Source organism: Tamandua tetradactyla, chromosome 15 (genome assembly GCF_023851605.1).
Source record: "Tamandua tetradactyla isolate mTamTet1 chromosome 15, mTamTet1.pri, whole genome shotgun sequence".
Lineage (NCBI taxonomy): Eukaryota > Metazoa > Chordata > Mammalia > Pilosa > Myrmecophagidae > Tamandua > Tamandua tetradactyla.
The window spans coordinates 70,624,000-70,640,067 of NC_135341.1; the positions used below are offsets into that span (position 1 = coordinate 70,624,000).

A 16,068-nucleotide genomic window follows, 5' to 3' on the forward strand; every position below is an offset into this window, starting at 1 on the left:
AAGGTGGGGTTGTTCGCTGGAGCTCTTTAAGAGGGAACCATCTGGAAAACAAGCTTTAGAGCTCACATAGACAGAGACTTTTGGAGATGAAGAAGGTAAATGCACCCCCCCCCCCCACCCCCTGGAGCTTCATGAAACAAGCCAGGAGAGAAAGCTAGCAGATGTCTCCAGGTTCACCATGTGCATTTCCAGTTGAGAGAGAAACCCTGAATGTCATCAGTTTTCTTGAACTGAGGTATCTTTCCCTGGAAGCCTTAGACTGGATATTTCCATCAACTTGCTTTAATTTGGATATTTTCACAGCCTTAGAACATGTAAACTTACATTTAATAAATTCCCTTTTTTAAAAGCTGTTCCATTTCTGTTATATCGCATTCCAGCAGCTTGCAAACTAGAGCATACAGTATCCTCACTTGGTTGTGCGATCAGCAGTGCTCTCAATTTTAGATGATTTTCATTGGCATGTAGTGACAAACAACTGACAAATACAGCATTACCAAATGTTAAATAAAAACTACCCTTTATCACTTGTCCTTCCTACCTGTTTCCCCCACCCTCCTCCAACCCCTGCAATTAGTTGCCCTTGGTAGTGTTTGGTGCTATCGATGTCTTCCTATTAACTATTGAACATAATGTGAATTTTTAGTTTTTCCCCTATATCCCTCTACTATTGACTCTGAGTATAATAGAGGAGTATAGTTCATGTGAAAACTTATTTATAATTGTAGATTTAATCAGTGGCATCCATGGTACTATACATTCCTTTTCAATCATATTCACCTTCAATATGGTAATGTTCCTTATAACCCTACTAATTAGTTACCATTACTTCTCTCTTATCCCTTAGCTTAAGTTCAACTTCATTGGGTAGCCTTTCTCCCATCTCTAGTGTCTGTGTACCTCTGTTGTCTTTTAGGCTTTAAAAGTTCTTTGCAGAATAGGGATATTAGTTATCTAACTCTAATATATGTTACAAATATTGTCTTTTGATTTTGTTTGTGGTGTTTTTGTTTTTATTTTTATTTAGTTATATTTATCTTTTTTTCTTTGTATCTGGATTTTAGTCCTAGTTAGAAAGACTTTTCAGACATAAATTCTCCTTAGGTTTCTGTAATAAATTCATCTCATGAGGAATTCATTCATATTTTCTTTTAGTACATATATATTTTCATATTTTACATTCAAATCTGTGATTCAATTGGAGTTTATTCTTATTTATGGTATGAGAAATACATAGGATTTTATCCTCTTTCCAAATTTCTATCCATTTGTTAAATTGGACCATCCTGGTACCAATGATTTATATCAGCTTTATCGTATATTAGATTACTATCTGTAGGTGGATCTATATTTGTATTTTCTGTTCTGTTCCATTGGTCAGTTTGTCTTCATGAAGCAGGACCAGGCTCTTTTAGTTATAGAGACCTCATTGTATGTTTTTTGCTGTCTGATAGGAGTAGTCACCTCTCCCCCCCATAGTTATTTCTTTTCATTGTTTTGTATCTTTTCTTTTTCACTTTAACTTCAGTATCAATTTCTTTTGTACTATAAAAAGACTCATTAATATTTTTATTGAATTTAAATTAAATTTGTCAGTGACATGTTGTTGATGTTCTAATTAAAGATATCTTTTCAATTGTTCAGTCTACTTTTAGTCTTTAAAGAGTGCTTTTATTTTTTGTGTGGTAATATTTGAACATTCCTTGACATGCTCTTGATTTCTGGGCATTTCCTTTTTTTTTACATAAAAGCACTTTAATTGACAGTATACAATTTTCCAAAATGTATTTCATAAGAAAACGCAATAATTAACTAGTCTTTACAAACAAGTTATTCAGTAAATTCCAGTGTATTTCAGACTCCTGTCCACTAAGACATATGCTCCCCCAGTCTCTTGGGGAAACTGTGTTCAACATTCATTAATAACAAAAAGACCCACATAAATAGCAATCCTCTGGTTTCACTCAGTGTTGGGTTTTCAGGAAACTGAGTGAACCAGCTAATGACAATTTACAAAAGTATGCCACTGCTTTACTCTCATTCTTCCCCCATCTTGTTCCCTTTGATCCTTTGCTCTGTGAATAGAAATTTCATATGTAAAAACTCATTCATGAACTGTTTCTTAGCAGAAAAAAATTGTTCATTTAAGTGTTAAACTCAGAATAAGTACAGAATACCAGTGGGATCCCTATTTTTATCTATGTCCTCCCTAGCCTTGCCAAAAGATAATATCTGGGGAGGGAAGTCAAACCTTTGTGTCATTGTAGTGCCTCTGAGTAGCAGTCCTTAATTCACTGATTTTGTCTGAGGTACGCAGCATTGAACTGGAAGTCTGCAAACTCATGTTTTAATCTTGTTTCTGCCACTAAGCAACGATATGATTTTGTCACTTCATCTTTCTGGGCTTCAGTTTTTTTATTTGTAAAAAAAGATTAGCTTCAATGTCTAAAATCCTCTCCCTATGACTTTCTGACCAGTGCATATTGACTCCATCTCTCACTGTTATATTGCAGAATTTTCTGGGGAGGGGGCAAAGGTCATTATTTAGAAATTTAAAAAACCGGATCTATAAGACAAACTGCCTCATCAGCCTGTCTTGTTATATTTTTCATTAAAAATACATATAAAAACTGTTGTTTCTAGTAAGACATGTACATTCCTGTTCAAAAAAAAAAGGTTTAGACACTTAGCTAACAAATATTTTTCAGTGTTTTCAAAGTATATTCACTTAAAGCATTGCAGTGTGGATTAACATGTGGCTGTTGTTATTTACATTATCAAAGTATGTATATATATATATCAGTTTGAACTTGGTTTTCAAAGTCTCTCCTGTATATTGTTAAAAGGATAATGCTTAAGAAATGGCTTAAACTTTCTTCAAAATGGGGAAAAATAATCTTGTATCTAGGTTAAACCCGTATTCTGTTTTATGATGCAAAGAATTTTCTGTACCTCCTTCATAAGCATTGCTGCTTGTCTCCTTACTCACCTGACAGCATGCTTTCATCCCATCATCAAATTCATCTCTTCTGGCCTTGTTATACAGATTAGAGAAACCATAGTTGGCCAATGAATTAAAGAGTTCATAATCTCTCTTTGGCTCAAGTTATTTAAAGTCATGCTGAGCTCCTGGTGTTCCTCTTACCACTTCTCAACCACAGAATTAAACACCATCTAGAACCCAGAAAGGATGTGGGAAGATGACCTTTACAGATGCATGGCTGTATGAGGTTTTAACATAGATGTCATAGTGGCAAGAACAAACCAGGGCAGGGTATTGAATTCTGACACAGCTCTAAAAGGGTAGAGTAACACAGTTTCGCTACAAAAAATGAAGGAAATTCTCATCAGTCCATGGCTTCTCGAAGTTCCATATGGACAGAACACTGTATCCTCATTCCTCTTGACCAGGCATATTTTTTACTCTAGTCCTTCCCAGTTATCACCTCTCCCTGATTAGAGGGTCTTGGATTACAGCCTTTGCTCAATCTACAGAAGCATATTTGCTGTCTGTCTAAAATCCTGCTGGTGAAATGTGACCCAGAATCAACAATGACCTAGTAGACAAACCCACTGGGCAGAAAGAACAAAATGCTGGACCAGAAGGAAAGAAATCTCTTTCTAGGCCTAACAAGATTTCCTCTATTTTCCTCCAAACTGGCATTATTTTCCATCCTCCCCAACCTCCAAATGCTAGAGAATGAGGACAAATACTTTTGGATCTTTGTTAACCTAGCGTCTCTCTAAGTCTTGGGAAACTCCCTGGGGGCCCTGTTTGAACCCCTGCCTTTTCCTTTCCCCTAGCATATCAAATGGCCACAGCCTGAAGAAGGAATTAGGCAGCTAGGAAGGGATATAGATTCCCTTATGCAGTTCTCCTTTCTTCCTACTTGGTCCCAGTGAATTTATACCTGGAAACCCAGAGATGACCCAGGACAACAGAGACCATGGCCAAAATTCAATACTTCATGTAGGATTCGTCCTCAAAAAAATCAGATACAAGCTTTACTATGTCCAGTCCTCAGGAGCTTTCTCTGTGGCAGCTGAACCAAGTATCTCAGATGAGCTAACTCAAAAACCCCATAAGGAGGAATAGACATAGTTTTATGTTTCCCTGAGACACCACCAGAAACTACAGGAAAACTGCAACAGCCACACTAAGAATAAAGAGAAGAGGAAACGGCAAGGCCTAGCTCAATAGTGAAATACTGTAAAATTACTGGGAAAGACAGCCAGTCAATCACCCGGGCTACACCCTGTGCACCTTAAAAACGTACTGCACATTTGGGGCCTTTCCTGCTCAGTAGCACAGGAGAATCAGAATCAGTGACATTAGCTAACTGTCTCCCAACAACTTGAGCTTTGGCCTTTGGCAGTGAAGAGCTAAATTTAAAAACAAACACACAACAAAATTCTCAGCAACTTGACAAGTCCCTGAGTTTCCTATGAAATAGAGAGTAAAGCTGATCCTTCCTAATTTCAACTGATTGTCTATTAAGACCCTAATTTCAACTGATTGTCTATTAAGACGTATCTCTGTTCACTAGGGGCCCCAGAAAAGGTCTGTCCTATAATTACTTCTCTTTTATGCTTGTTCTCAAGAGGATTCCCTAACTTGGTTCTTCACCCCAATTGGCTGAGTAGTGAATAGCAAAATAGGACACCTTACCCTTAGTAGCTACTGCTAGTCCTTAGTAGGAATTGGAGGCCAAAGAAATTCTGGTGGAACCTTCTCAAAGAGTGCTTTGGGTGATGGGCCAGGATCAAGGCTTAAGGCCCCCAAGCTGCCAAGAGGGAGGCCTTCCTGAGACAAAGAGCTTCCCCTTCTTTTTTCATCTGTAGATGGGTCCCTTAAGTGGACCTAGTTCATACCAGGAGTCTTGTGTGGGTTAAGTCCCAGTCTCACTAAACAAATACAAAGATATGGGATCAAGGGGTTCAAGGTCATGAATGACCTGTGTCTTAGAGACCCTGGGACGGAGTGGTAATAAAAATTGAGTGAAGAAAGGGATAAGAACACTGTGGCAGAAAAGGCTAGGGTAGAAGATAGAAGATTTGGGACCTATACTTTCAAATAATCAGATCCCCCTGAAATAAGATCAAGCCCTCTTCTCCTTTCCATCCTATCTACTATTGGTTCAAGGGCAACTATGGAGAGAGGATAAACAAAGGAGTGCAGTGTGATGGAAATCAGTACTGAACTGAATGAAGGTATCTTTGTCCTCACTCTGGCTCTATCACCAAGTGGCTGTTTAACCTTACCCTCTTTAGGCCTTAGTAATCTCATCTATAAAATGAATGCATTCTGCTAGTTGATCTCAAAAGTCTTTCAAAATGCAGCAGCACTTTGTTCAGGCACTAAAGGGTCACTTTGCAAGAGGAATCTAGACAATGTGATTTGCTCAGCTTGAAAAGGGAAAAATTAAGGCCCGGTAGGGATGGGGAGGAAACCAGAATCCACCCTCCCTCTTCTCTTTCCCTCCTCATAGGAAGGAATTTTCCTCCCCTGTCCAAATGGCACTTCAGGTGGTTCAGTCTAGAGCTCTGTTGTGCTGTCAGAGGCAGGCAGAGGCTGGATTAGAGATGTGTGTCTTCCTCCTCATCTAGGTCATCCTTGCTCAGGTTGTCCAGCGGGACGATCCAGCTGTCCCCCAGCTCCCCATTGAGGTTGACCACCTTCTTCTCTTGCATCTCTGATGAGGTCTCATCACTTCCAGTGTTGGATTGTCATGGTAACCATTCTCCACCATCTGCAGCTCCTCTGTTAGTCGTTGCTGATCCTTCCTCTGGGACAGGCGCTGGTGGCAGCAGCCATAAAGGGCTGCAACAAGGAGCAAGAAGGAGGCCATGCAGACAATAGTGATGATGAGGGGCATGCTAAACCGGTCCTCAACTTCTTCTGGTTGTCCCTGATCTCCAAACTGCATGTTACTGATTCCCGCCTCTTCTAGATCATCCCATTTGATCTTCAGCAATTCATAGACATCCCTGGGAAGGAGAATGGTCTGGACAGTGATTTCTTTGACTATCACAGCCTGGCTTTCTGGAACAGGTGCCAACCGTATGTGGCACTGATCTTGAGCTGGATTGAAGGTGACTTTTGCTGCTTGACACAGAACTGTGACCAGTTTGTCATCCGGAGGGTCCTCTGCACAGAGGGCGGTTTTCGTGAGGTTCAGGACGAGCATCTTCTCATCTGGCCTTTGTGGAGTCTCACACCGCTTATTCCCAAGAGCTCGGGTTGGAGATTTGTGGAGCCTTGTGGGGCAGTTGAGGCAGACTCAGTGCTGAGGCTCACTGTTCCTCTGACAGGAGGTGTGGACACGGGTCCTGATGAAGTGCCTCTAGGCTGCGGTGTCCTGGAAGCAGAGGTCCCGGTGAAGGCTGGAATCTCACTGGAGTTCTGTCCATTTCTTTCTAAAGTAGTCAATGGTGTTAGTATGGTAGGTATCCCCTGAGATACGAAGGTAGAACTGGCCTCCATGCTTGTAGCAGTTGTATTCTGCTCTTCAGAAGAGCTCCCTTGGTGCTCTGGAGAAACATGGCTCCCAGTTGACTGGTGAGGGTTTGAAGACGTGGATAAGGAAGGAGCGGGGGTTGTTTCTGAGGTATCAACCAGAGCTGGAGGCTGAAATGTCACCTGAGTTGCTTCTTTAGGGGTCACAGAGTTTGTGGAAACGTTGTGGCTACTGTTGTCTTCAGATTTACCTGCATCTTTAATTTCATTTTGGCCAGTTGTGGTTTCAGACTTAGCTGTGCTGGTGGGTTGTGATGTAGTCATGGCTGAATTCTTACTCTCCTTTGAGCCATCAGTGGAGGTAGGAGGGTTGCTTGTGACTAATTTCTCATCTTTCTCATTTGTTCTTTGCTGGACTGGAGCTGAAGTCACTATGGGGTTATGGGATCTTGCAGAAATGCTTTGGTTGCCTGGGTTTAAAGTTGTGCCTCTGGGATCAATGTTTGTGCTTGGCTTGGCTGAGGGTGTAAGTGTTCCTGTGGTGGTAGGAGATCGATCTGAAGTAGGCTGGCCTTCACCATTGAAGAGGAGCAGCAACATCAGCAGCACCGAGAGCGCCAGCGCGGAGCGCATGGTGTCCTCGCCTTGGGGCCCGGAGCAGGTGGCTGCGGGGCGATGCAGGGTCCGGGCGTCCCGGCAGCAGGAGCACGGGCGCCGCTCGGGGAGGCCTGGCTGTGGCTTCGGTGGCCCCGCGGTGGCCCGACGCTTCCAAGTCGCGCTCCAGTAGCCCTGCGGTGACTCGAGGCGCCTGAGTCCCACTCCCACGGCCCCTCTTCTCTGCTGCTGCCACAGAGCCGGGGTGAGGCGCGGAGCCAGGCGGCAGAGGAGCGGCGCGCGGCTGCATCTCGGGCGGTGTCTCTGGGCATTTCTTGATAGTCTTAAGTATTTTTTTCCTTTTTTGTTCCTACTTTAAATGAGTCTCATCCTTTTTATATTCTAACTGGTTATTATTTGTACATGTGAATATTACTGTTTTTTGCATGTTATATCCTACATAGCCAAATATAAAAAGGGTCCTTTTGCTCTTGGGTTTTATCATTGATTTTCTAGAATTTACCTGATATTCCATCAAATCCCCTGCATACAGGGATGGTTTTGTTTCTTCTTTTCCAGTTATTGTGCTTCTAGATGCTTTATTTAGTCTAATTTCATGACTGATATACCCAGAACAAAGTTAAGTAATAGGGGGATAATGAGCATCCTTGCCTTCTTTCTAATCTTAGTGAGAATGAGAAAATGAGTAATGTTTTATATAGATCTATCAGTGGCAGAAAAGATATAGAGAACTGCATGAGATACTGTTCATGAGAACTGCATGAACTGTTCTCAGTACTTTGTAGACATTATATCCATTTTCATATAAGGCCCTCCATAATAACTCTTATTTTTCACAGTCAGATTTTTTGAAGGAGCTGTTTCATCTTTATTTCTTCACCTCCTACTCTTACTCTTCAAGCCACTCCACACTAGTTTATCTCATTGTCAAAATGGGCACTAAGGTCATCATTGAGCCTTCCATGTTGTTAAATGTAATGGACTGTTTTTATTTTTTTTCTGTATTCACTTTACTTTTCCTCTCAGTAGCATTCAGCATTGTAGATCATGCCCTTTCTTTTTCTTCTTCTTCTTCTTTTTTTTTTTTTTAACATTTTTTATTGTGGAATTTAACATATACAAAAAAGTAAACTTCAAGATACATTGTAAGAAGTAGTTACAGAACAGATTTCAAAGTTTGATATGGGTTACTGTTGCATGATTTTAGATTTTTCCTTCTGGCTGTTTCAAGACATTGGAGCCTAAAAGAAATATCAGTATAATGCTTCAGCAGTCATAGTCACTTGTTAAATACTATCTTCTCTCTTATCTTCCTTCTACTTTGATCCTTCTCCCAGTCTTGAGGAGTATTTGGGCTCTGCCCATTCTAACTTTTTCATATTGGAAAGGGGTTTCAGTAGTATGAGATAGGGGGATGAGAGTAGCTGATTTTCTGGAGAGGCTGGCCCCTATGGATTTCAGGACTTATCTAGTCTTGAAACTTATCTGGAGGTTATAGGTTTCTGGGAACTAATCTTAGTGCATGAAACTTGTGTAAAATCTCAGATAGAGCCCTAGGTGTTCTTTAGTGTTGGCAGGAATAGTTTTGGTTGGGGTTTGACAAACCATGGTGAATAGGAATATTAAGCTGAAGCTTGGATAAGAGTAGCCTCCAGAATAGCCTCTTGACTCTGTGTGAATTCTCTCAACCACTGATACATTATCTTGAAAAAGAAATGTAACAGTTAAGCATTGATGATCCCATGGTCAAACATTGTTGATCCTATGGTGCCAGGGCCAGGCTCATCCCTGGGATTCATGTCCCATGTTACCAGGGAGACTTTTATCCCTGGATATCAGATCCCATGTAGTGGGTAGGGTAATGATTTTACTCACAGAGCTGTGATTAGAGAAAGAGAGGTCACATCTGAGCAACAAAAGAAGTCCTCTGGAAGTAGCTCTTAGGCATAATTATAGGTAGGCTTAGCTTTGCTGCTATATAAATAAGCTTCACAAGAGCAAGCCTCAAGATCAAGGGCTTGGCCTATTGACTTGGGAGTCCCTAATGTTTTAGACAGTATTAAGGGTTTCCCTGGTGATAAAGCTTAACAGTTCCATATTTTTTTTTCTGTTCCTCTAGTGACTTTGCCAATAGTTCAATTTATCTGCTTATATCCTAAGATGTATCCAGGTATTACATTAAGCTATGTAGAATTACAAGCCCTCATTCCCATTCTCAGCTGCATGTGTTTGGGTTATTTAAATGAGCTATCCAGACAGATTTAAGAGTATTTGGGGAGCCACCTCCATCCATCAGGCATCTTGAATAATTATTCAAGATTATATAACTATGTGAGGGTATTGTAAGACAGATTCCAAAATGAACAATCTGTGTCTTACAATATCCTCACGTAGTTATATAATCATGCGCATTGTCAATTTTAGACAATTTCATTGCTCCAGAGAAAAACAGCTGATAAATACGTGCTCATAAATAGAAAATCCAAACCCACCCTTAACTCTTGCCCTTCCCCTCCAATTATTTACCCCTGCTATTGCTGTGTTACTATTGGTATCTTTCTGTTAACATAGACCATAGCATGCAATAATAGTTTTCCCTCTATACTCCTCTTTTCTTTACTCTTTGTACAAGATTCATTACCTTTGAAGTAGTCCATGCAAGCACTTACTTATATTTTTATTGTTAATTGGTGGTATACATGGCTCTATACAGCCCCTTTCAATCATGTTTACCTTCAGTAAGGCAATATTACTTATAGATTCCTTAATGAACTTCACTTCTGTTCATTTCCTTCCTCAGTTCAACCTCGTTAGCTAACTGTTCACCCATCTCCAGCATCTATGTATCTCTAGTCCCCTATATTCTGTGTTATAAGCCTCTGAGCTTACCTTTACTATGTTATAATAGTGAAATCATACAGTATTTATCCTTTTCTGTCTTATTTCACTAAGTATTATGTCCCCAAGGTTCATCCATGTTGTCATATACTTCAGGACCTCATTTCATCCTACTGCTGTATAAGATTCCATCCTGTGGGTGTGTGTGTATGTATATATATATATATATACACAAATACATAACACAGTGTGGTATGTATATATATATATATAAATATATATATAACAGTGTGGTGTGTATATATATATATGCACACACACACACTGCAGTAAAAATCTATTATTTATTTATGGTTTTGGTTTTGGTTGATGATCATAAGAAGAATGAAGTGGGGATAGAAGTGCTGAAGCTTCTGATACTGGTTGGAGCTGGGAGAGAAATTTGGCAAGATTTAGTAAATTGGGTTCTTCAGTGCCAGTTCATGGGCACTCAAGGTCCTACTTTGCCTACCAAGGCCCTAAGAGTGTTCCCACTTCTGTTGTGATTACAGAGCTCCTTCAATACCATGTAGGTAAAAGAATATTGGAGATATCCTAAAGAATTCTTCTGCTGTATACCCAAAAGCCCATCAACTTATTTGACTAATTTCTTAAGCCTCTATGTTTTTATACTCATTATATGTTTTTAAAATACAATTTTACTAAGGCATATTCACATACCATAAAGTCATCCAAAGTGTGCAATCACTGGTTCATCGTACCATCCTATAGTTGTGCATTCATTACCACAGTCAATTATGAACATTTTCATTATTCCAAATAAAAATAAAAAAGAACATCTAAAATGTCCTATGCTCTTATCCCCCCTATTATTTAGTTATTTTTTGTCTTTATTTTCTTACTTATCTGTCCATACACTGGATAAAGAGACTGTTCGTCACAAGATTTTTATAATCACACAGCTGCAGTTTAAACTATATAGTTATACAGTCATCTTCAAGAATCAAGGCTACTGGATTATAGTTCAACTCTTTGAGGTATTTCCTTCTAGCTATTCTAATACACTAAAAACTAAAAGGGTTGTCTATACAATGCATAATAATAACTTCCAGAATGAGCTTTTTACTCTATTTGAAATCTCTCAGCCATTAAAACTTTATTTTGTTTGATTTCTCTTCCTCCTTTTGTTCAAGAAAATTTTCTCAATCCCACTATGTCAGCTCCAGGCTCAGCCCTGGGAGTCATGTTCCACATTGCCAGGGAGATTTATACCCCTGGGAGTCATGTCCCCTCTAGGGGGATGTTAGTATGTTTACCTGCAGAGTTGACTTAGAGAGAGAGGCCACATCTAAGCAACAGAAGAGGTTCTCCGGGGAAGACTCTTAGGCATAATTATAAGTAGTCTTAGTTTCTTCATTGCATGAATAAGTTTAGTAAGGGCAAGCACCAAAAGGCTTGGCCTATTAAATTGATAGTCCCCAGTGCTTGTGAGAATATCAGATCTTCTGTCTGTGTTGGCTTGAAAGATGTATGTCCCCTAGAAAAGCCATATTTTAATCAAAATCCCATTTCGTAATGGCAGAATAATCCCTATTTAATACTGTATGTTTGAAACTGTAATTAGATAATCTCCCTGGAGATGTGATTTAATCAAGTGTGGCTGTTATGCTGGATTAGGTGACGACATGTCCCCACCCATTTAGGTGGGTCTTGATAGGTTTCTGGAGTCTTAATAAAAGAGGAAACACTTTGGAGAATGAGAGATCCAGAGAGAGCAGAGCAGAACGACATAGCCACAAGAAGCAGAGTCCACCAGCCAGTGACCTTTGGAGATGAAGAAAGAAAATGGCTCCCGGGGAGCTTCATGAAACAGGAAGCCAGGAGAAGAAGATAGCAGATGATGCCTTGTTTGCCAAGTCCCTTTCCAGATGAGAGAGGAACCCTGACCGTGTTCACCATGTGCCTTTACAGATGAGAGAGAAACTCTGATTGTTTACCATGTGCCTTCTCACTTGAGAGAGAAATCCTGAACTTCATCGGCCTTATTGAACCAAGGTATCTTTCCCTGGATGCCTTTGATTGAACATATTTATAGACTTGTTTTAATTGGGACGTTTTCTTGGCCTTAGAACTGTAAATTAGAAACTTATTAAATTCACCCTTTTAAAAGCCATTCCGTTTCTGGTATATTGCATTCTGGCAGCTAGCAAACTAGAACACTATCCCAAGTAAAAAGTCGCTGGTTCCTGGTATAATCACTGTTATGCATCTACCACCATAATTTATATGAGGATATTCCCTTTTCTTCCATAAAGAAAGAAGAAGAAGAAAAAAAAGTAAAAATGAAATAAAAAGGAGAAAAAATACACAACAACAAGAATCCCATGCTCCTCTCTTATATCCCCCACTTATTTACATTTAGCTTTGGTATATTGCCTTTGTTATATTTAATGCAAGCCTTTCACAGTTAAGCTATAGATTGTCTTTTTCCATATACCATCCCGTTTTCATACTTTGCACTGTTAACATTCACTTGTTCTTCCTCCTGTAAAAACATTCTATTTATATGTTTAATTAACATCATTGTCCACTCTGAGTTTTGCTAAGTTTTAGAATCCCAGGCTATATCTTCTATCCTTCCTTCTGGTGTCATACATGCCCTTAGCCTTCCTCTTTGAACCATACTCATATTCAGCTTTATTCAGTGTACTTACAATATTGTGCTACCATCAGATAGTATCGTGTTGTCCATTCCTAGTTCTTTACAATCAGTCCTGTTGAACATTCTGTACTCCATTGGCATCCAATGCCCAATTTCTACCCTTTATACTTTATATGTTGATAACCTGTGCTCTGAACTTTATTTCAAAGTTCAGTCATTAATGTTAGTTCATATTAGTGAGACCATACAGTATTTGTCCTTTTGTTTCTGGCCAATTTCACTCAATATAATGTCCTCAAGATTCATCCATGTTAGTATATGCATCATGACTTCATTCTGGAACAACATTTTATTGTTTTGTCTTTTTAACCTCACTGGTAGTCTTCATTTCTATTCTCTTCTCAAATCCTCTCTCTCCTGTCCTTTCCTAACTGCCTGTAGTGTTCCCTTTACTATTTCTTGCAGAGTACGTCTCCTGTTCACAAAGTCTCTCAGTGTCTGTTTGTTTTAAAATATTTAAAACTCTTCATCATTTTTGAGGGACAGTTTGGCCAGATATAGTAGAATTCTTGGCTGACAGTTTTTTTCTTTCAGTATCTTTAATGTATCATACCTTCTCACCTGCATGGGTTCTGCTGAGAAATCTGTACATAGTCTTATTGAGCTTCCCTTGTATGTGATGGATTCTTTTCTCTTGCTTTCAGAATTCTCTATCGTTGATATTTGACAATCTGATTCTTAAGTGTCTTGGAGTAAGTCTATTGAAATCTATTCTATTTGGAGTACGCTGTGCTTCTTGGCACTGTAATTTTATCTTTCATAAAGAGTTAGGAAATTTTCAGTGATAATTTCCTCCATTATTCGTTCTGCACTTTTTTCTTCTCTTCTCCTTCTGGGACACCCATCACACCTATATTCATGTGCTTCATGTTATTGAATTCCTTGAGACCCTTTCTTGTCTTCTGCACATAATTTCAGATGTGTTGTCCTCTAGTTCACTAATCCTTTCTTCTGTATGTTTTCATCTCAGTGATTGTGCCTTTGATTCTCATAAGTTCACCCATATGTTTTTGCATGGTTTTGAGTTCATCTTTATGATTTCCCAATGTAACCTTTATATCCTTCATCTGTTTCTCATATTTTCCTTCAAATCATTCATTGATTTATTTACAAGATTTGTTTAAGCTTTAGTTATTTCGTCTCCTGTATCTCATTTGAAGTGTTAACACTTCAAAGGAGCTGGAATTGGTACCCAGCTCTGTGTCCCCCTCCCCTTTTTGGGGGGAGGGTAGTGGTGGTGGTGCATGGCCTTTTCCCCATATTCTGAGCTCATTCCACTCCAGAAACCTATGTTGTTTTATTTTTTTCTTGTCATTCTTGCTTCCTCTCCACTGGGGTTGGGGCTAATACAGATATCTGGGTCTCTTGTTTGAGTTGTAGATTTATCTGTGCTCCAAGCCATTGTTCAGCAGTCTGAATTTGTTAATCAAGTCTGCAATTACAGATTGAGTGAACTCTCCTTCCCTAAATCCTAGTAGAGAGGTCTTCTGTTTCCCACCTAGTGTAGGCTGGAGTCAGTCTCCTGTGCCAGTGGGGGAGAGGCACCAGCCTCCTCAGCATTCAAGAATTTACTTACTGTTCTGTACGGTGATTTATCAATCTTGGCCCTTCCCCTTATCCCAGGCTGGTGTACGATATGCATCTGGTCACAGCAATCCCCCATAACAGTGTTTTCTGTTGTGGATACTGGCAATTTAGTAAAAAAGCCTATGATGATAGGGTATCACTCTCCAAGGGCAAAAGGACCAAAGCCAATCCCAAACAAGGCACCTAGTTCTTAGGGACAGTAAAAGAGACTTCACCTAAAGTCAGTCTTTTTTCAATGATCTCTGAAATTTCTGAATATGTCTTTACACTGAGGGGCTTATCCAACTAAGTAGAAGAGAGAGGTAATAAGTGATTGTGTGGTTAACTGACCTGCTCCTACCAAGATGGATTTCAGAAAGACTTCTTGAAGGATTCAAAAATTTGGAAAGTCTATTGTGTAGGACATAGTTCCCTGCCTTTCCCTCGGATCATCCCCTGAATAAGTGAGTCGTGTAAAGCCATCTCCCAGAACAATATTTGTGGGAAGAAAAAGGGATGTGAAGACTAGTTTACTAAGTCTGAAATTAGAGCTGCCTTTTAAAAAAAGTTATTTATTTATTTATTTTTTAATTTTTAAAAGTCAACTTTATTTTGGTGTATTTATATACATAATATTGTACACATTTTTTAAGAAAAATATTTTTACTGAATAAACATACAAACATAAACATTCTTAACATACGAACATTCCATACTTGGTGTACAATCAGTGGCTCACAATATCATCACATAGTTGTATATTCATCAACATGATCATTTCTTAGAATATTTGCATCACTCAAGAAAAAGAAAGAAAAAGGAAAAGGGAAAAACCCATACATACCATAACCCTTTCTAGTGGTCTCATTGACCACTAGTATTTCTGTCTACCCAATCAATATATTTTAACCTTTGTTTCCCCTATTTTTTTTTCTTTTCCCCTTACCAGTCCCTTTCATTGATCACTAATATCTGTCTACTCAATTTATTTTGGCAGTTTTCCCCCTATTGTTTTTTCATCCATACTTTTTACTCATCTGTCCATACTGTAGATAAAAGGAACAACAGACACAAGGTTTTTACAATCACACAGTCACGTTGTGAAAGCTATTTCATTTTACAGTCATTTTCAAGAAACATGGCTACTGGAATACAGCTCTACAGTTTCAGGCACTTCACTCTAGCCTTTCTAATACACCTTAAACTAAAAAAGGAGATATCCGTATAATGCATAAGAATAACCTCCAGGATAACCTCTTGACTCTGTTTGCTATCTCTCAGCCACTGACACTTTATTTTGTCTCATTTCTCTCTTCCCCCTTTCTGTCTAGAAGGTTTTCTCAGTCCCTTGATGCTGAGTCCCAGCTCATTCTAGGATTTCTGTCCCACATTGCCAGGGAGGTATACACCCCTGGAAGTCATGTCCCACATAGAGAGAGGGTAGGGCAGTGAGTTTGCTGGCCATGTTGGCTGAGAGAGAGAGAGAGAGGCCACATCTGAGCAACAAAAGAGGTTTTCTGGGGGTGACCATTAGGCCTAATTTTAAGTAGGCTTAGGCTATCCTTTGTGGGTATAAGCTTTATAGGAACAAACCCCAAGATTGAGGGCTTGGTCTGTTGATTTGGTTGTCCTCACTGCTTGCAAGAATATCAGGAATTCTCCACTTAGGGAAGTTGAATTTTCTCCTTTTCTCCCCATTCCCCCAAAGGGGCTTTGCAAATGATTTTTATTCACTATTCGTATCACTCTTGGATTTATTGGAGCATCACACTAACCTGGACTAATACACAAGATCTCATGCCGTATTCAAGGTTCCATGTGTTTATGGTGTTCTAGTTTGCTAGCTGCTGGACTGCAATATACCAGAGAC

General features: G+C 39.5%; 2 protein-coding genes across 2 annotated transcripts in view; one reads left to right on the forward strand and one right to left on the reverse strand.

Moving 5' to 3' along the window:
• TBC1D5 (TBC1 domain family member 5) overlaps positions 1 to 16,068 on the forward strand; it is a 741,161-nt gene that overhangs the window by 164,845 nt on the left and 560,248 nt on the right. The gene's annotated exons all lie outside the window — the stretch shown is intronic.
• On the reverse strand, positions 5,289 to 7,141 carry LOC143657530 (podocalyxin-like). Its single transcript, XM_077130038.1, is given in 3 exon segments — positions 5,289 to 5,708; positions 5,711 to 6,259; positions 6,262 to 7,141. Coding segments are annotated over 3 exon segments (1,509 nt in total). The 5' UTR covers positions 7,091 to 7,141; the 3' UTR covers positions 5,289 to 5,577.